The sequence below is a fragment of the Hydra vulgaris genome, chromosome 13 (genome assembly GCF_038396675.1).
Source record: "Hydra vulgaris chromosome 13, alternate assembly HydraT2T_AEP".
In the NCBI taxonomy this organism is placed as follows: domain Eukaryota; kingdom Metazoa; phylum Cnidaria; class Hydrozoa; order Anthoathecata; family Hydridae; genus Hydra; species Hydra vulgaris.
The window spans coordinates 49,084,875-49,107,604 of NC_088932.1; the positions used below are offsets into that span (position 1 = coordinate 49,084,875).

At 28.4% G+C, this 22,730-nt stretch overlaps 1 protein-coding gene across 1 annotated transcript in view; it reads right to left on the reverse strand.

The window, feature by feature from the left end:
• Positions 1-5,012: 5,012 nt before the first annotated feature.
• The window catches only part of LOC100199232 (splicing factor Cactin), a 56,377-nt gene continuing 38,659 nt past the window's right edge, over positions 5,013-22,730 (reverse strand). The window contains exons 14-18 of the mRNA XM_065816488.1: positions 21,064-21,162; positions 20,227-20,289; positions 20,070-20,153; positions 15,476-15,526; positions 5,013-5,211 (exon numbers count right to left, since the gene is read on the reverse strand). Of these exons, the coding sequence (XP_065672560.1) occupies positions 5,023-5,211; positions 15,476-15,526; positions 20,070-20,153; positions 20,227-20,289; positions 21,064-21,162 (486 nt within the window). The 3' untranslated portion in view covers positions 5,013-5,022. The remainder of the gene's footprint in view (positions 5,212-15,475; positions 15,527-20,069; positions 20,154-20,226; positions 20,290-21,063; positions 21,163-22,730) is intronic.

Sequence of the window (22,730 nt, forward strand, 5' to 3'; positions counted from 1 at the left end):
TACTAAAATTACACTTTCTTCCCTACCAAACGTATGATATAATATCAATATGTATGATATAATATCAATATTTATGATATAATATCAATATTTAAATTTTCAGTATCAGTATGATAAAATAGTCAGTATGATCATATATAATCATCAGTATGATATAATATCAATATTAAAATTTTTACAAAAAAAAATAATCATTTGCGGTCGTTTTTATGAAAAGTTTCGATAAATTTTGGTATTTTTTACAAAAAAGCATTTTGGAGAAAAACCGTAAAAAAGAACCGCCGTGTTTAAATTAAAAAGTTATACTATGAAAAGAATAATTTAAAATTAGGATAATTTTAGTCTGGATATTTGTATCAATAACTTTTTAAAAGGTATTTATTTTCAGGTCTTAATTTAGAAGTTTAATCAGATTTCTTGTTTAGGAAATTTTCTTGATCCGAATGAGTAATCATTTGAAATTTTTCTTGTAAACATAGTATACATTTTTTGGAAATGTTATTATAGGCAGACGTAGCATTTAGAATACACCAGTTTAATTTAAAATTAGTCTTTTTTCTTTTAGTCGCGAAATATGCTTTGACAGCATAATCTCATTTTTGAGTATTTTTTATGTTTCAAAGATTGATTCCATTCGCCCTCGGTTAAGCAGAATTTTTTTTTTTTTTTAACATCTTTACTTCCAACAAGGCTGCAAGCAACCACTATTAGAGTTTAAAGTTACTGGAAGAGAATGGATGAAGTTTATAGAGCAAGATAACGATTGACAGATGACTTAAAAGATCGCAAATTTTATGAATAAGGAATACAAGATGAAGGGAGCAAATTACAGAAAATGATGTTAGAGGAAAAAAACTAGACGAATAAAATTTTTTAGAGCACTTAGAAACAGTCACAGTAATAAGATGAGACTTAACTGAATGACGAGTAACTCGAGGATGAACTTTAGTAGATGGACAAGAGGCGCTAGCTCTTTAGAGCAGTGTCCGTTTATGTATTTAGAGAAAATAAAAATAGAAGCAACATTACGACGATGTGATAATGGTTGGAGGTTGGATGCAAGAGCAGTTCCGCTTTTGTTTATAATGCATTTTTGCGCCTTGTCTAAAAGAGAAAAGATATTATTGGAAGATCCGCCCCAGAGACAAGGACGGAATTGAGATTTATAGCGACAAAGAATAGAATTGGGAGTAAGAAAGTGGCGAGCACGATAAAGAGATGCAATCTAAGCAGATGCTAATTTTGCAGTGGATTTAATATATGGTTTTCAAGTTGGATTGGAAGTAAGAGTAGAAGATAAAGATCTAGCCTTCATCCTAGAAGACGAAGGATAGATGATTTATCGAGTACATTACCGTTCTGAAATATAGGAAGATCTAGATTAATGCGATATCGATTAGCGTTTTATCTGATTTAAAGTTCACCAGCCACTGAGAGCCCCATGCTTTAGCAATAGTGAGATCCTTTTCAAGCTTAAATATCCCTCCAAGCAATCAGAGAGTGTTGGCTTCTTATCAAGACTAGAATAAATAATAGTATCATCAGATTTCTGCGAATCTGACCTAAAAGGTGAAACAATTTTTTTATCTTGTTTTCTGCCTAACGTATATTAAGTGGAATTTTTGGTAACAAGTTTGCCCTCTTTTAGCAAAACTCAAAATATTTTAGCATATTTTATTCTTCAGACTAACAGCTTTCATAGAAATTAGCTAAACATTTAATTGAAGTTTAAGTAGCCAAATATTTAATAAAGCTGTTATGCTTGTAACCTAAGTTAATAGTGGAATTGCCCACACACACACACACACACACACACACACACACACACACACACACACACACACACACACACACACACACACACACATACACACACACACATATAAATATACATATAGTTTTTTTTCTCTGTACCCACATTCTTTAAAAACCATTGTTATAAAAATATCCAATAAAATTTATTGGATATTTTTATAATAATGGTTTTTAAGGGATGTTGATACAGAGAAAAAAAAACTGTATTTCAATTTCTATTATCATATATATGTACAAGTCAAAATAAATTATTTTAATTCATTTTTTACATTAAGTAATGTATTAAAATAGTTTGTATTAAATTGAAGATTCTTAAACAATAACTTGAATTATTTTTACGCGTGAAGTCAAATATAACGCGCGAGTAAACGTGTATGCACACTTTGTACGACTTAAAGTTGCGTATGAAATTTATTTTTATTAACAAGTTGGAACTCATTGACCCAAAAAAACTTTTATTTCGACTTATAACATGTTTATCTACAATGCTTGTTAAAGTTTGTTGAGTTTTCGTTGTTTTTAATCTTGTTGAAGCATAGTGATATGTTTAGAAAATATGTTTTTTGAAATTAGAAAATTTAAATTATTTTTTAATTTCAAAATTTTCAGAATGTATTTTAATAAACATGAGCATTTTATACAGTTACTCATTATTTTATACAATAACTCATTATTTAACGCGTTACCTTACGGTACTGTAATTAACAATTTATTTTTTAAGTAGTTTAATTACAATATACCTTAATAACAATACACCGAAGAAATGTATTGTTTTGAACACAATTAAAAATAAGTCAACTTGGATATCATTAATGTTTATTGAACAAATATCAGATAATCAAATATCAGATAATCAGATATCAAATATCAGATGGGGTTCAAGCAATATTTGGATATTGAATTAGGGTTCATAGGAAATATAGTATATAAGAAATATACTTCTATGAAAATGTGACATCGTTAATTATATCTGTATCCTTACGAGATGCATGAAAACTTATATTTTTTAAAAATATTTTACTCATTATTCAAGTTAACTCAATTTAAAATAGAAAGTAAATTTTTTGTATAAGTCTACACTTTTAAACATATTTCAAGTTAATTTCTTTTTCAAATTTTTTGGCTTCAGTATTAATTGCCGCATAATGTTTGTACAGCTTTTTTACAAAACAATGCCAATGCAACCAAGTGCAGTTTCATTTAAATGAGCGATTAAACCTGCTGATATCATATGGTGTAAAAAAATTCTATATGGGTATGTTGTCTTTAATAGTAACAACCTCTTAAAGTTTAAAAATCTACAGGTTTTTAACTTTAAGGCTATTTTTTCCGTTTTTCTGCTTCACTCAGGAGTTGTTGTTTGCTTTATACAAAACTCTTCAGGCTAAACCTTCATGGATTAGTCTTTGAATCGGTCGTCTTGAAGCTCTGGTAAGCTTACAAATTTAGAGATTTGGATTACGTCGCAACTTACAATTAACTGCGTTTACAAGTTTTTTGGTTCTTACAGTTTGTTTTGGCCAACTTTTTTCAAAAACTGTTTCCTCCTCATTGAAGATCTGTTAGAACTTAGACTAAAGAAATTACATCTGTTTAATTGCTTACAGACAATTATATATATATATATATATATATATATATATATATATATATATATATATATATATATATATATATATATATATATATATATATATTGTAAGAGCAGTTGGACCTATTTAACTTGACAAGCTTAAGCCTCTCTTCCACCTTCGTAAAGTTGCATCCTTTTCTCCTTTCTACAAAACTATCATGGTCATTTTTAATTCCATCAACCAAAACTAAATATCGCTCAACTTGTCATTCAGCCAAGTAACATTCTTTAAATGTATCTGTCCCTGCTTGCTCTAAAAACTTTTATTTTTCTAGTTATTTTCCCTGCACATAAACCCTTAAAACTCTTTCCCTTCTTAATGTTTTCCTGACTAATACAACTTATAACTTTTTTTTTAAGTCTTTTGTTAACCGTTTCCTTGCGCTTTAACTCTATTCTTTGTTTTCTAGTAACAACCAACTTAATAGTGGCTGCTTGCAGCCTTGTTGAGAGTAAATTAGAAACTAAAAAAAAAAAAATTGTACAGTTAATGTTGTTAAAAACTTTTTTACGACGAAAAAAATTGATAACTGTGCAGTAATAAAACTCACATTTTTGGAAGGTGTAGCATTTAAGTTTTGGGTTTCAAAGAGCTGTGCACAAAATGGATGCCGCATTAACTAACGATGAAACAGAAACACATTCAAATGCGACTTTCTCAGCAACATTAGGAGCGTTTTAAAAAAGATAAAAAAATTTTGTGCGTCTTTTTCATCGCTATGGATGGGTCTACCATCATAATTCTTTTTTTGGGATGCAAAAGAAATTTTGTTCGTGGATTACCTTGAAACTGGTAAAACAATAAACTCAGATTATTATTGTAGCTTTTTAGACTAGGTGGATGTAAAAATTTGTGAGAAAAGCCGTCTGACTTCTGGCTGTTCTCAAATTTATAAAAATTAATGCATGAAAAACGATTTTCATCGAACAAAGACATAATAGCAGCCGTGAAAGCCTATTTCGACAATCTTCAGGATTCTCACTTAGGGTCTATAAATTAGAAGATTATTGGGACAAGTGTATTGAAATTCAGGGAGAACTATATTGAATAATTAAATAAATTTCAAACAATATTAAAAATACTGTATTTTAAACAAGACAAAACATATTGAACAACCTGGTATATGACTTTGCATGGGACATATTGGCTAAGAATCTCTTAAGCTTCTAAATGCCTATAGGCGTCTTTTTGTAAAATAAGTGAGCGGAGAGTACTTTTAAACTATAAGTTATATATATATATATATATATATATATATATATATATATATATATATATATATATATATATATATATATATATATATATATATATATATATATATACATATATATATACATATATATATATATATATATATATATATATATATATATATATATATATATATATATATATATATATATATATATATTTATATATATATGTATATATATGTATATATATATACACACACACACACATAAATAAATTAAATACATAAATATATTAAATATTTAACTCGTATACAAAAACGACCATTATTTTTTTTGACAGTATTTTATAATATAATTACTAAATGAACAAATTATTTTTATCTTCTGTAACGATAACGTTTGAAATGAAAGTACAGCTGAAATATATTGTTATAAAACTGACATCGAAAACCGTGTCTGTTTGAACACTCCCATTCGCGGTCGACAACTTTAAAAGCTATATCTTCGTAAGGCGGCCCAGCTTTAAAACGAAGTATGCAGAACTCCTCGTCGTCTTCACATTGCGTCTAAAATAAAAGAAACACGTGGCAAAGTTATATACATACATATATATATATATATATATATATATATATATATATATATATATATATATATATATATATATATATATATATATATATATATATATATATATAAATACACCACCGTTCATAACTATTCGACATCTTTTTTTCACTCATTACATAATTTAATAAACATAAAAGTTTTTTGATTAAAATGCTTTTCTAAAAATCATAAATATCATAAGAATGCAAAAGTGGGAAAAACTGCATTAAAAATGGACAATTAATGATAGTAAACTTGGAGTGACAAGTCGAAGATTTAAAACTTTGAAGAAGAGTTTGTCCAAAGAGAAGTCGTTGAATGCATTATAAAACAGTGTCTATTATCGAATGTGAAACATGGTGGATGTAGTGTTAAGGTGTGAGGCTGTTTTGGCCAGAATGCCACACGTGATATTGCAAAAATAATAAAGAATAAAGACAAAAAGTAGTTTATTTAAATAAAAGAAATTGATATTTTTGAAAATCTAAATGCCCGAGAAGAATTAGCATCACAGTACATTTGAGTAGTCAACATTGTTAAAGATTCTTTTAGTGACGAAAACAAGTTTTTGAAGTTCGAATCAGATGGAATCAAGTATGTTCGACGTCAAGTAGGTATAAAATATGTTCCTAAATCCCAACTGCTTACCGTAGAACTTGGAGGAGGTAATATAATGGTTTTAGTCGAGACGGTGTTGATTCCCTTCATAGATATACCAGTCAAATCTATGCAAGATCATTGTGGTACCTCATGCAAAAGATGAAATGTTTCGTGGATAAATATACCATTAGGAAAACGATCTCAAACACACAGGCAAATCGGTTCACAAATTCTTCAAACAGAGTAAAGTTTGTGTTTTGAAGTGATATCTCCATCAACTGGCTTATTTGAGATTAGATGTCATTTATTATTTATGCTGACGACAAATCAGCTTACATATAATGCTAATTTATTCAGAAAAATCAAAGAAACATTGCACTCAATTCCGATTGATGTTTGCATTAATTTAGTTGACTTTATGCCTCGTAGATATAAAGTGCTTTTAATGGTTAGAACCTAAAAACCAAAAGATCATAGATTCCATTCCTGCTCTGACTATATTTGCAACATTTTTGTTCTTGTTTTAGCATGACTGAGGCTCTAGACCCAAAAATTGGGTAAGGATCCAGGCAGGGTCCGTCGATACCTGACCCAAACCCAGACCTGTATATAAAAACCCGATCTAGGTCCAGATCCAAATCTGTATATACCCGATCCATCAGCTTGGCCCTACTTGGTAGTTTTTTATTTTTTTCAACTAAATGTTAACATTAAATTTTTTTTTAAACTAGATGTAGAAGACTAGAAAAAGATTAAAAACATAAAAAATATTTTTTTAAATTGATAAATTGCCGGCAAAACCAAAGCCCTCAGTCACACTGAGGAGTATTTGATCGAAAAAGTCAATCAAAAATATTATATTAAAGTTATTAAGCAACAACAACAAAAATATATCTTAAAATTTACAACAAAGAAACTTTTTTCTTTAAAACTAATGTTTTCCAAAAAATATATTAAAAAATATATATTAAAAAAAAATTGTTTTGTAAGTTACATAAAGTACTTTTTTGGTAGCTGTTTTTTCTAAGTATATCAAGAATATAGATCTTCAAATGTTCAAAAAATCAGCCTGGAGAAAGATGACAAAATATAACAAAAGATCTTTTTAATATAAACATTATAGAATAAAAACAAGCCACAAAGAAATTTTTTATTTATTGTTTAGATACTGAAAATCTTTGTGTGTGTTGAGCTGTATCCATGGTATCCTAAGTGCATAAAATACTTATGCACTGGCATACAACGAAGCACACAATTCTACTTATAGGAGCTTTGTCAGAGCAGCAGAGGCAAGGAATAAACATTAACGACATTATAAGGAACACACAGAGGAAAATTTAGCAGAGTTGTCTGTAAGATGTCACAAACAAATTTTTGCTATAATAACAAAGGCCCGATGCTTCTAAAAAAAAAAAACCTTTCAAACCTGAACCTATGAAAAAGTAATTGCCATATGAAGAGAACACTACTAATGAAAATGATGATGAAAATGTCCACGAATCAATTGAAAATGGAGCTTTTAAACTTTTTAAAAAATTTTTTTATTGTATCGAAAATAAATCTAGGAAACTAAATTTCTTTTTCATTACTTTTTTCTACCTGTTATAGATCATCAGTAACCCCCATTGCATGATTAGACCCATTGAGAATGTTTTTTGATTAAACCACTAAATGATTGTATGAAAACACAGTTTTAAAAATACTTACAATGGATTTCAGCGAAGTTATGGATAATGTAATATATATATATAAATATATATAATGTAATATATATATATATAAATATATATAATGTAATATATATATATATATATATATATATATATATATATATATATATATATATATATATATATATATATTTCATCTTAGCAGATGTTAAATGCATCCAACTACTGTCTTGTAGAAGTCTCCTAGGCAAAGACTTAAGGGGTAAACAGATTCTATCTGTTGACCAGCCTCACACCCCTTCTTCATCTATTAGGCTAGCCCAGATGTATTTTTAATACATTGTTTCCAATTTAGGATGTTGAATGCTGGATTTTCTTGACTCAATACATGGGTTTTGCATGTGTCTCTGTTTTTATGACTAGGCAACTCATTCTCTTATCTCCAAACGAGGGTACAGCTCTAAAACTCAGTTTTATGGTTCTGAGGCCAGCTGGTAGTCAGGTTTCCCGAACTCTGTGGTAGCTCTCAGAGAGGCTGTTCCATCAACAGCTGAAAAATATCAAAGTATTAACAGTGCCATGTGGCGCATGGATGGTGTCCCTGTTTGTACTTTTGGTGTGCAATGCACACCAAATGTACAAACAGGGAGGCCACATTTGGAGCCCTTTGTTGCAGCTTAGGGTTTATTAATAGTAATGAGGCAAATGTTTGGGCTATTAAACAATGTTCTGAGTACTATCTTTGCTTTGAGTCATGTTCTTCAATTTAATTTAAAAATCAATAAAGTACCAAAAACTATAAAACACAAAAAACCATCATTCACTAATATTCGTGGTCTTTGAGGTAACTTTTCTTCTGTTGAGTTTTATCTCTTGCAAGGAGAGCGATCTGATTCGTCTAAATACCGTCCCATTAGTCTTCTTCCTATCATAAGCAAGGTTTTTGAATCTTTAATTAACAAACACTTAATTTCTCATCTTGAATCTAATAACTTATTTTCTGACTACCAATATGGATTTCGATCTTCTCGTTCTGCAGCTGATTTGCTAACAGTAATAACTGATTGGTTTTATCGTAAATTAGATAAAGGTAGAGAGGTTAAGGCCATCGCTCTTGACATTTCAAGAGCTTTTGACAAAGTTTGGCATGCTGGTCTTCTCCATAAGCTTTCTCCTTATGGTGTATCTGGCAACATCTTTAAAATTATTGAACCTTTCCTTTCCAATCGTAGTATAAAAGTTGTCCTCGATGGACAGCACTCTTCTTCTTATTCTGTAACTTCAGGGGTTCCTCAAGGATCTCTCCTTGGCCCTACACTCTTTTTAATTTACATTAATGATCTTCCAGATATTCTCACATCTAAGGTGGTATTGTTTGCTGATGATACTACCATTTATTCTCGTTGTGATAAACCAACACTCTCTGATTGCTTGGAGGCAGCACTTGAGCTTGAAAAGGATCTCACTTCTGCTACAGCATGGGGCTCACAGTGGCTGGTGAACTTTGATTCAGATAAAACCCAATTTTTTTCAGCCAATCGTTATCGCAATAATTTAGATCTTCCTATATTTATGAACGGTGATGTACTCAATGAGTCATCTACTCTTCACCTTCTAGAATTAACTCTTACTTCCAATCTTTCTTGGAAACCATATATCAAATCAGTTGCAAAATTAGCATCTGCTAAGGTTGCATCTCTTTATCGAGCTGGAAACTCTCTTACTTCGGATTCTATTCTCTATCTCTATAAATCTCAAATCCGGCCTTGTATGGAATACTGTTGCCATATCTGGGCGAGATCTTCTAATGATGCCCTTTCTCTTTTAGACAAGGTGCAAAAACGCATTGTAAACATAGTTGGACCTGCTCTTGCAGCCAACCTTTAACCATTATCACATCGTCGTAATGTTGCTTCTCTTTCTCTTTTCTACAAATACTATAATGGGCACTGCTCTAAAGAGGTAGCGTCTCTTGTGCCATCTACTAAAATTAATTCTCGTGTTACTCGTCAATTAATTAAGGAGACTTTTTCTGTGACTGCTCCTAAGTTCTCTAAAAACGCTTATTTGTCTAGTTTTTTTCCTGAACATCAGCTCTTTGGAATTCGCTTCATTCATCTTGCATTCCTGATTCATATAATTTGCAATCCTTTAAGTCGTCCGTCAAACGTTACCTTGCTCTACAATCTTCATCTTTTCTCTTCCAGTAACTTCCAACTTTAGTTAGTGGTTGCTTGCAGCCTTATTGGAAGTGAAGATGTTTAAAAAACTAAAAAGAAAATAAATATATATATATTTATATATATATATATATATATATATATATATATATATATATATATATATATAATTAAAACCACATATTTATATATTTTAATATTCTGTTCATGTTCGAAAGATCTTTCGTTATATTTCACCATCTTTCTCCAGGCTGATATTTTCAACATATGATGGCTTGATCTATATTTTTGACATATTTAAAAAAAAACAGCTGCCAAAAAGTGCAATTTATTTACAGAATGTAACCAACATGTGTTTGTACCTTAAAATGTATGCGTACCTGAAAAAGCTGGTAATTGAATTTTGACCTCATATATTTTTAAATCAATTAGAATAAGGTTTATATTATACAAGGAATTAACAAAGGCATAAAAGAATATAATTTAAAGTAATAAGTCCATTCAATGTCAAGTATACTTTGACAACTGATGATATTCTGTATTATTTTCTAAAAATTAGAGCACATATTTTCGTTTAAAACATAAAATTTAAAACTTAAAACAAAAAATTAAGTTATAAAGACTACATATGGAAATGATCAGCAGTTATATTAATGACTACAGTTACAGCTTAAATTTAAGATTTAAATCCTATTGATGTTCTAGTTATGATCAAAAACACTAGACCTTCATTTTAAGGTGCACATTGGTTTTCTAAAACCTCTAAAATACTATCTTCATTGTCAATTTTTAATTTATCAAAAAAAAAAAAATTGAAATTAACAAATAAAACCAACTTTATTCAGAAAAAGAAATAAAATGTTCATTAAAAAGGTCAAGGATTGATGATCGATTCCTATCATTTTTGATTTAATACTGTCAACTTTGCAGGATTGCTTGTTACAAGATTTGCTTTGCAGGACTGATTATTGCTGACTTTAAAACACAATTGCAAATAGGGCACTGCTTGTAGCCAAATACACAACACCTTCCTTTACATTGACATTGATCATTTGCATTTGATAAATTGTTCTTTTATTACTGCACAACTTTTCTATTCACCTGGTTCTTCTTGTCTTTTTTCTTTTTCTCATTTTCTTTTTCAGCTACTGCTTCTAAGACTTTTTTCCCCTCTATTGATCCATGTTGTTGAGTTTTTTTTATGGTTTTTTAGAGGTGTCTTTTGGGCTAACCTTTGAATATGGTAGCAAATTCGGAACATCTTCAAGAGCTAATGGAAATTCAGTAAGATCATAGATAACTCTATATGCATTTTTAAGTTTTTTTCTGTAATATTCATGAATCTAACATCGTAAGGGGATGAAACAATTGGGATTTTTTGTACAGAGCATCCTTTTGGGTCTGAGAAGACATCGTTGCTATAAATCTCGCTGCTTGTTCAAATTTATCTTTTTGCACCCAGTTAACATTTAGACCTGACTCTGCAATACTTTTGCTGCTTTGATTATAGATTCTATTGCTGTTCATGATGACCATATCTCTTTTTATATTAAAACAAAACAATCAATTGTCATCATACTAGAAAACAGGATTGCGTTGGTGATAATGATGGTGTAAACTATGATTTACTTGATTAAACACTTTTTTACACCTGTTGTGTCTGGTGGACCAACACAAAGACGAATTTGTTTTTCACAATAATAATGAAGGACACTTATGTCAAACCTTGAAGAGTGACCATCTGTTAGTACCACCAAAGGTCTCTCTACATTTTTCTCTGTTAACTTGCAATCAAAGAATTTATAGAAATCTTTAGAAGAATTTAGAGAATTGTGATCTTGTACTCCATATTCTGTAGTTGATATAAGCAAATTTGGAACCTTTTCCACAGTCGATTTTGGTGCTAATTTGCTGGTTATTCCTTTTCCTGATAATATTACATGGCAAATAGCTACATCCCCAGCACAAGACACAAGTGGGTGAATAGTAATACAATCTCTGTTCTCGCAGATCATTTGATAGCAACTGTCACCCTTTCCAGCAAACACCAATCCCCTTGCACTTCCGTCAATTCCAAAGTTTACGAACTGCGGAGTTTCATCACAATTAAACATGCGTTTAGTATCTATTACAAATGTACTACACTCCTTCTGAAGCTTTTTCACTGTTTTTCATTATACCTGTAATTTTAAGTTCTTTGGCTAGTTCATTTAAGTGACTTTCATCCATTTCTCAGGTGCAGTTTAAAGCACGGTTTATAGAAAATCTCCTTTGCCTCTTTTGAGTTAGACTGGGGTGCTTTGCCATGATGATTTTTCAGGTTTTTATTAGCATGATGATTTTTAATAGCAATGATGATTTTTCAGGTTTTTATTAGCATGATGATTTTTATTAGCAATGATGATTTTTCAGGTTTTTATTAGCATGCATTTAATTGATACAATGCATACTTTATTATATCTAAAATGACTGTGAACAGTTCTTTTTTTTGTAATACCTTGTAAACATCTGTTTTTATTTTTTGCATAAAATACTAATTCATTCTCTTCATTATTTGTCAAAATTAAAATATGGTTTTTATTTTTATCAATTTTAGCACCCATCTAAATGTGATTTGTAGTTCTAGGATCAACATTATAACCACCTTGTTTAACAGATTTGTAGCCTCGACAGTTGTTTTTTTTACAATAAATCACAACATTTGCTAAAATGTTTGCCTGTAATGGTGAGTTAAAAAATTATTTTTTAACTCACCATTACAGGTAACTTTAATGAAGCTTTTTTGAAACACTTTATTTAAACATAAACTTTATTTTTTATTTCACTTAAATGAAATATATGGGTAATTCCACATCAAATCACCCTATTCATTGAACCATGTGTCTTCTTTTCGTGTTATATTTTGATACATTATTCCTAATTATATAAAAATATTGCATGCAAAATTTCAGCTAAAAATGTTGAGCGGTTGACAAGATACTTCAATTTTAATACTGACATAGTTACCCAAAATGACCCTGTTTTTATAACATTCTAAAAAAAACATTTTTCTTAAAAAAATGAGAAATAAAAATGGCAAAAATATGAAAATAAACATATATAATGTTTTTTTGATGCTGAATACAAATATAAAAGTAATATGGTTAAATGTTAATAAAACAACTAGTTTCTATAAACCAACTTTGGAACCCAATATCTCAAAACACCCTTGTCAATTTTTTTTTTTTTGGTGTTAATATTTTCAGCTACTTATAATCTTAATAAGCACAAAAATCTAACTGAAAAAACAACCGAAACATATGGAACTTTAATTTCAAAGATGTTATTACTTTTTCAAGAAACTCCCAAAAAATATTTGTAAATAAAATAAAAATAAGTTAATCATAATTTAAAAAGTTACTTAAATATACAAGATTTTTAAAGGTATCAAAGATGTAAGTTATTTTGACTGTGTTTGTAATAGTTCACAATATTGTTTCCATTTTACTTCTTCTACTTAAGGATTTTCAAACATATAGTTTCTACCGGAACTAGAGCAAGCTTGTGGAACAGAGAGTTTTTTCAATATGTTGGTGTTGGGAATAAAACAGTAGTTGTCTCTTTCAGGCCAGTTAAAACAGATTGACAAACATTTTGGGTGAAGAAACTTAAGGTTGGTTTCAGTTACTATGCTGATCCACCACTTATCATCTTTAAACTACAGCTACATAACCTCCTAAAGTGACAGTATCAAGTTGAAATATATCTTGTTTCTTTTTAAGATTGTGGATTATTGTATAATTAGTATTCTGTACTACACCTCTTTGCCCCAACCCTGTTATCTCCAAGATGTATAAATTGATGAAAGCTATGAGTAAAAGGTAGAGCTGTTGCACCAGTGTACTTTTCTTTTTGCTCTCCATGTTGCAATTGTAAGTCCAATCCCTTTATGTAAATGAAGTTAACAACCTTGATTTTCTCAATACAAAATTCATACATAAGATTTTAAGTAACTTATTTGTATATCTGGATTGTTTTCTTTGTATAATACATATAGTTCCTTTAAATTACACAAAAGCAGTTTTTTTGTTTATGGACAATCTTTTAAATGCTAACATAATCTTACTTTCCAGGCATAGTTCTACATAAATCACTTAAATCATAAAACAATTTCACAGAATCTTCTATTTCTTTGTGTAAAACTTTACCTTTATACAACGAAGAGATAGCTAACAATCCTTTTTATTAAAAATTTATCGAGTCATCTTTGCTTGGTATTCTGTAACTGCAAAATTATTTTGTACTTCTAATATCGACTTGTAATATACTTTATGTAATTAAATGAATAAAAACAACAAAATAGCGGGACTTAAAGTTTCATGCCCAAAGGCAATCATCAGCCGTGAATACAAACAAAAAACGTCAAAAAACAATTTAAAAAACTTAAAATTAAATACCGTAGAACGGATTCAGACGTGATAAACAAATCTGAATAAAAACAAAACAAGAAGCTGTTATAGTTTACTAGTCTCCTGTGTCAAATAAAGAGAGTAAGAATTTCTTTGAATGTCGACACTGAGATACAATTTCATTCTTTTTGTTTAGTAAACTTGTTCCACTATGTGATAAAGTTACATATTTTTCATAGAGACAGAGGTGGCATATTTTTGTTGTAAGATTATAGGGTCTGCAACGTTTAATTATTCTCCAGGTTAAGATAGGTTGAATGTTTTGATCTTTCAAGCTCCATACTTCCTTTGAAAGTTCAGTGTCGTTTCTCTATTTAACTGAAGCAAAGGATTTTAGATGAATAGCGTATCTTAATTTAAATGATGTGTGACTAATACCAAAATATACTTTTTTGTTACCTTCATTATTAATTGTAGCTTGTAAACAATATCGTTGAGCAAACACTGTTTGTTTAATGGACAAATAGATTTATTTACACAGTTACATTGCTTGGTTTCTATTTGCTATTTATTTAAATATTGTTTACCAAGCTACAATTAATAATGAAGGTAACAAAAAAGTATATTTTGGTATTAGTCACACATCATTTAAATTAAGATACGCTATTCATCTAAAATCCTTTGCTTCAGTTAAATAGAGAAACGACACTGAACTTTCAAAGGAAGTATGGAGCTTGAAAGATCAAAACATTCAACCTATCTTAACCTGGAGAATAATTAAACGTTGCAGACCCTATAATCTTACAACAAAAATATGCCACCTCTGTCTCTATGAAAAATATGTAACTTTATCACATAGTGGAACAAACTTACTAAACAAAAAGAATGAAATTGTATCTCAGTGTCGACATTCAAAGAAATTCTTGCTCTCTTTATTTGACACAGGAGACTAGTAAACTATAACGGCTTCTTGTTTTGTTTTTATTCAGATTTGTTTATCATGTCTGAATCCGTTCTACTGTATTTAATTTTAAGTTTTTTAAACTGTTTTTTGACGTTTTTTGTTTGTATTCACGGCTGATGATTGCCTTCGGGCATGAAACTTTAAGTCCTGCTATTTAGTTGTTTTTATTCGTTTAATTACATAAAGTATAAATTGCTCTATTATTTGATAATATTGAGCACTGTCATAAGAACAAGAGTTTTTGTATTTTACACTGCAATACTAACCTCACTTATATATATATATATATATATATATATATATATATATATATATATATATATATATATATATATATATATATATATATATATATATATATATATATATATATATATATATATATATATATATATATATAAATATATATATAAACTTACCAGCGTATACTCTGGAGTAATTGTTTTATCGATAAGATCAGGATAAAATATCTAAAAAAAATTTTAATTTTGCAACTTTTAAATCAAAAATTCAATTTAAACTAATATTACAATTTGAGAATTAAAAATTTTTCATTATTCAACAACACATAGTTTATACTAAATAGCAAACAATGCAAATAATAAATAAATTATGCAAGTGTATATGCAAATTATGAAAGAGTAAATTCAAATAACTTAATAATGTCAAGTAATAATAGACACAACTGTTTTTTGTTTAAAAATTCATTCAAAAAATATTAATAAAAAAATGTCTGTTACTGCAAATTTGGTCTGATTTTTGTGTCATTCTTTGGACTAGTAGTCTAGTAACCTGACTTTAATTCTACTAAAATACTGGTCATGGTCACTTTAATTCTACTAAAATACTGGTCACGTCTGATTAAAAATGAAAAAACCAATCTGTCAATTTTTGAAATTTTTTTTTAAATATAGGGATAACTAATAATTGTAGAATTTTATGAAGAATTCAAATGTGAAATTTAAAATTTAAACTTGTTTATGTTTTCTAATTTTTTTGCAAAAATGTAAAAAAACAACAACAAACAAATCACATAATACAAATTTAAATAATACATTTCATCAAAAGTTTGGAGTCATTAATTTATCATCCAGACAAATAAGTGGTTTATATATTTTAACAGATTCATGATGATGAATTAATACCTAGACCTGTAGCCAGATCAAGCATGGATCTAATAACACTAGACAAGTTATTATTAAAAACCATTTTGAATGAAGTTGCAAAACAAGCTGAACTAAATTTTTCTTGTTTCATTTTAGTGTTTGTAAACAGTATTTACATTTGTAGAATCAATAACCAGTAAAGATTTGCAAATATCTCAGCCAACCATTCAACAATATTAGTTGCTGTTATATCTAACCTATATCTCAGTATGTTTGAGAGATTTGGTTCCATAATAAAAATGAAATGCACTTTTTTTACATAGATAATGGGAATTTTAAATTTCAGCCATAAAGTTAAATCATTTGTTTTGGTTTGATAAATTCTTCCATCACCTCATAAATATGCAAAGAGAAGTTACATATTTGAAACAATATACACATAATTAACAAACTCATTTTGAAAATTAGAACTTAAAATGTGCAATATAAGAGTTTTAAAATAATGCAGTACAACACAACATTAACATCTAATTTTTATTTGCACCTATAGGTTTCACTAGACCTAGAGATAATTCTTCATTATAATAAAAAGTATTAAAATTTTCTTTATTCGTCAGTGTGCAATCAATCCAAGATGAATAAACTATTTATTATTAATCAAATCAAATCAAAATTATTATTAATAACTATTTACTATTAATCAAATCCAAGATTGAGAAACTATTTACTGAAGTGAAGATTTACAAGTCTTCTGCTTTTCTTTTTATTATTTCAAGAACCTTTCACCTGTTTTTTTCGACTATTTCCATATATTCTGGGTCCATAAAAAATGTGTAACTGAAATTTTATTCTAACCTTTACTTCACTCAATAGATAATATTTTGTAGATACTTGATAGCATATATATATATATAAAATATATAAATATGAAATATATAAATTTCACTATAACCTTCACTTCAATCAATAGATAATAATTTCTAGATACTTGATAGCATTTGATAGTAAATGCAAATAGTATTTGATAGTATACAGATAACGTTTTTAGATACTTGATAGCATTTGATAATATATGTAAATAATATATGACTGTATATATAGGTAATATTTTGTAGATACTAGTAGATACTTGATAGCATTTGATAGTATATGTAAATAATGTTTGATTGTATATATAGATAATATTTTGTAGATACTGGACAGCATTTGATAGTTAATGTAAATAATATTTGATAGTATATATAGATAATATTTTGCAGATATTTGATGGCATTTGATAATATATGTAAAGTATTTGATAGCATATAAAGGTAACATTTTGCAGATACTTGATAGCATTTGATAATATATGTAAATAATAAGAATATATGAATCATTTTTTTTAAAAAGGCGAATTTGCTCAAAACTTCTTAAGGAAATTCACCCTTTTAAAAAACACAGATTCATATATAGATAATATTTTGTAGATGCTTTTTATGATAGATAGTATATTGTACTCTTTTGTACATTTACTCTTATAAATATCTTCTTTAGCACAATTATCAGAACAAACAAATGCATCACATTTTGAAAAATAATGGTAGAAATAATTTCTTCTTTTTATATTTCTTTAAATTAAAGTGCTCTCTCCATATCATATAACATTTATATTAAATTCTGATTCTGAAACTAAAAACTGTTTTCTTTTTATAAATTTCACATATTAATCTTGTTTCAGAAGCCAAAAAACCAAATTTGTCTTGTTTTATAACTTATTAAAGCACAAATTAAATTTTGCTAGTAATGAATAAATATTTTAAAAAATATCATAAATATGACAGCGTTGGAGTTTTTTGAAGACTCTATTGTGTTTTATTTAATTTTAAAAGGGTATATTGCCATTTGATTGTTTTTGGTTTATTTATGCTGGAGGTACCTATTTGGTTTAAATGGTCTTAGAGGGAAATTTATTAGTATTTTTAATTTGCATGCTTTAATTTCTTTGGTTTTGTTCTGGTGTTTTTATTAGAATTTTAATTTATTGTGCTTAGCGTTTTCTATTGGTGGTATGGTATGTGATTTATTTAGTTATTTTTATTTATATTGTACAGTAGATCGACACTTTTGACATCATATCATCAAAAAACATTATTGTTTTACAAATTTGGGTATGGTTGGGTTTTGGCTATTTGTAGTGAATCCTTTTTCACTGCAGTATGGATTAGGCCTAAGTCGCACATTAGCATTAATGTTTTTTTCCATTCTAAGGCCTTTCATTGTTGTACGCATACTTTTGTAATCAATTTTTGTTTTATTAGTTTTTGTTTAGTGATATATTTTTTTGTATATATTCGTTCATATTTGTATTTATAAAACAATTGATTGTCTATTATTATTGTTAGTACTGTTTAGGTGCATTGTTTGTCTGATTTATTTTCAAATATTCCTCTATTAATCTTTATTTTTGTCTTGACATTCTCCTTCATTCTAATGTACTTCATTTCTTTTCTCAGGCGTTCACTGCTCATATGTGACCATTCGGCAAATTTTATATATGCCAGAATTATATATATGCCAAAGTTTTTAAATATATTTCACATATTAATCTTGTTTCAGAAGCCAATAAGTTAAAAAACAAATTTTTTTTATAACTTATTAAAGCACTAATTAAATTTTGCCAGTAATGAATAAATATTTAAAAAAACATTATAAATAGAAAGTAGGGAGTTGACTAGTTATGTTAAGTTGATAGCCAATTGCAACCGGTTAGTAAACTACCACAATTAAGTGAAACGGTATTTAAAGTTTTCTTAGTGCTTCCATATGTTAGAACAAACATCTGCAAAATATTCATATTGCACAATTTGCAATATAATATTGTGAATTGTGCAAGATAGATATTTTACATATACTGTGTTCTTTCTTATCAGTGCAGTATTGACCAATAATACTATATGGCGTCAAACCCAAATTTGACCAAAATTGCAATATTTTGAATTTTTTTTAAATAGCATATTATGTTAGTTTAAATTGAAATTGTTTCAAAAAAAAAATTTTTTTACATTAAATTGCCATAATTTGCCATTAAAAAGCTCATAAAATATTATGCAACTTTATAATTTAGTTGTGATAAAAAAAGAAAGAAGAAAGATAAATTGTTAAAAAAAGTGAAAAAAGGTGAGTTGACTGTAAAAACGAATATGATGGACTGTAAATGAAGACAGTTACTGCAAGAAACATGTTTATGTGGAACAAAACACATTCACATACTATACTAAACTTGTATGTACTATTAGCTCCTAAAAATTTTATGTCTGCTTGAACTATGGCAGGAACCTTTCATTAAAAGTATGAGACAGCAAGAGAATTATTTAGATTACTTTGCACATCTACTTTTGAGAATCACTCGGCAGCTTTTTTTTTTTACATAATAAACTTTTAAAACAAAAAGATCATTTTTTCACTGAAATCTCAATTTTTTTTTTTAGGTATGCTTTTTCAAAACATGTGAAACATTTTTTGTTAAAAATTTACATTTATTATGGCAGGTAAACTTTATTTGGGTTTAAGCATCATTTAAAAAAAAATAATTGCATTTGTATAAAGGCGTGGGCTGTTTAGTTATTATCTAATGAATTTTAAAACCCTAAACTCAATTCTTGAGTTATATAATTACCAAGGGCCGGTTATTCTTTAGGTCTAATTATAATTATAATTAGGTCTAATTATAATTAATTATAATTATTTATAATTATAATTAAATACAATTATATTAATCATAATTATAATTAGACATAATTATAATTCAGGTTTAATTACTCATAAGACGCAATACCTTTTTAAGAAGTAAAGTGAAAAGTGTTTTTAATATGATGGCATTGTCATGCTTGTAAGGTTTGCAAAATATAAACTTTAAAAATAAACTTACATTGAATTTATAACCTTGCACAACTTTTGGAGGTGGGTTGTCTTGATCATAATGGGTTTGATTATATTTGTTCCATTCATAACCCTTTCAAGTGTTAAAATCATTATTTATTCAAATGTTAAATGATGAGATAAAACTCAAAAAAGAAAAAAGTTACCGTATGAACACGATTAAAAAATCGTGGTTTTCTGGGTTTATATTTATCTGACCAAAGATAAGTCTAAGTAAAAAAAAGAAGCACACAACATATTTATAAATCATTTATATATTTATTTAATTATTAGATTAAAAAAAAAAAAAAACCTAAAATTTTTTCTTTCAAAATACTAAAAATTTCTACTTTTTGAATTGCCCTAAACACTGCCACCGAAAAGTTGAAAATTGAAAAAAAAAATCAAAAGTTTGAATTTTTTATTGTTATTATCCCTTTATGATATATTTTTTGATATAAGGTTATTTAAAAAAAACTTAATTTAACAAGCGTAACAAAGAAAAACCTGATAAAATGTTTTTACTTAACAGTAGAGCATTCTAGATTTTTTTCTGCTACCAGTTTTATATAAAAAAAGAACAAACTTGAAAATAATTATTATAATAAGGTTGATTTTTCACCATTCAACAACTCTATGCCCTTATGTACTACCAAGTAAGCACAAAACACGTTTAATATGTCTAATATACATATTAATGTGTACTATTACATATTTTAGACAAGTTAAACATGTTTTGGACTTACTGGGTAATCAATGTCAGTAAAAAACAACACATAAACTTGGTATTTATAATTGAAAAAGTTTAATTGACTTAAGTCTAAAGCTAGTAAAAACAACTAGAACTTAATTATATTTTATTATATCTAACTATAAACATCTTACAGTATAAATTAGGCTAAACCTACACAAATGATTATTGTGAAGTATTTGACTTGACTAACCCAGAATTTGCAACAAAGTATTTTTTCAAAATTATTGATTGATGATTAAAAAAAACTTACCGATGGCGTTTTGAGTGCAACTGGTGCATTAAAAGCTTCTTCATTTTCATTCATACCTCTTAAAACTTCTGTATTGAACATATTATCAGCCTCTTCCTCCTATCAAAGTATATAAAAAAAAGCATCACATAAACAATCTGTCTATCAGAGAAACAGTGTGTAAAAGTTTTTGTATTAAAAAAAAATCTTAAAATAGTGGTTAAAAAAACATCTATCAGTGTTTTTGAATTTTCTCCTGTTTTCCCCCCCCCCCCTCTTTACTTTCTAGTAACTTCCAGTTTAAAATAGTGGTTGCTAAAATAGTTCCAGTTTAAAATAGTGTGAGCAACCACTATTTTAAGCTGGAAGTTACAAGAGTAAAGAGGAGAAAAAAAAACAGGAGAAAATTCTAAAACACTGATAAATAAGAAAAAAAAAATTAGATGGTAGCAACTATGATTGTGTTTGTTTTTAGAAATGAGTAAAAGATGCAACCTTACAACAATCAGTTGTTATAAGGTTGCAACAATCGGTTGCAACATTAACATAAATACAACAATCAGTTCCGAAAATGAATTAAGCTCAGCAACTAGAGCAGACAATTTTTAAAAAATCTTGAAAAAAATTTTAAAATTTTATAATTCAACTATTTAACTAAAAATATGGGTAAGAAACTTTCTTTAACGGTTGCAAAACGTTCTGAAATAATTACATTACATAAAGAAAGTTATTCAGTTCGTAAAATTTGCAAAAAATTAAAAGTTGCCAGAAGTACTGTACAAGATACCATCAAACGATGGAAAGAAACAGGCATTTTTGAAGACAAAAAAAGATCTGGTAGACCACGGAAAACAACAAAAGCAGAAGATAATAGTATAATATTGATGAGTAAAAGGAATCGAAGACTTACGGCCCCGGAAATAACTTCAGGCTTTAATAGGAGTCATTCAAAATCTATTTCATTAACCACTATGAAAAGACGTCTTAGACAAGCAGGACTTTCTGGCCGTATAGCGGTCAGGAAACCATTGCTACGGATTGGAAATAAAAAGAAAAGGTTACAATGGGCTATAGACCACCAAAATTGGACAGAAGGAGACTGGGGAAAAGTACTATGGACCGACGAGTCCGAATTTGAACTGTTTGGGCAAAGACGTAGAATTTACATCAGAAGAACAATAAAAGAAAAAATGATCCCAGAGTGTTTAGTGCCGACAATCAAGCATGGTGGTGGGTCAGTTATGGTATGGGGATGTTTTTCTTCAGCTGGTGTTGGTGACCTAGTTAAAATTGAGGGTATTATGAAAAAAGAACAATATAAAGTAATTCTAGAAAACAATGCTATACCTTCTGGCTTAAGAACTATTGGTCGTAGTTTTGTTTTTATGCAGGACAATTACCCTAAACACACCTCAAAATTATGTAAGAACTACATAAAGGAACAAGAGGATAATGGTGTCCTCAAAAACATGACCTGGCCGGCCCAATCACCAGATTTGATCCCAATAGAGTTACTGTGGGAAGAATTGGACAGAAAAATCAGACAAAAATGCCCAACATCCAAAGAGCACCTGTGGCAGATATTAGAAGAATCCTGGTTATCAATTACACCCGAAATAATAGATAAATTAATAAATAGGATGCCACGGATCGCAAAAAAAGTGATGAAAACTCGTGGGTTATTTTTT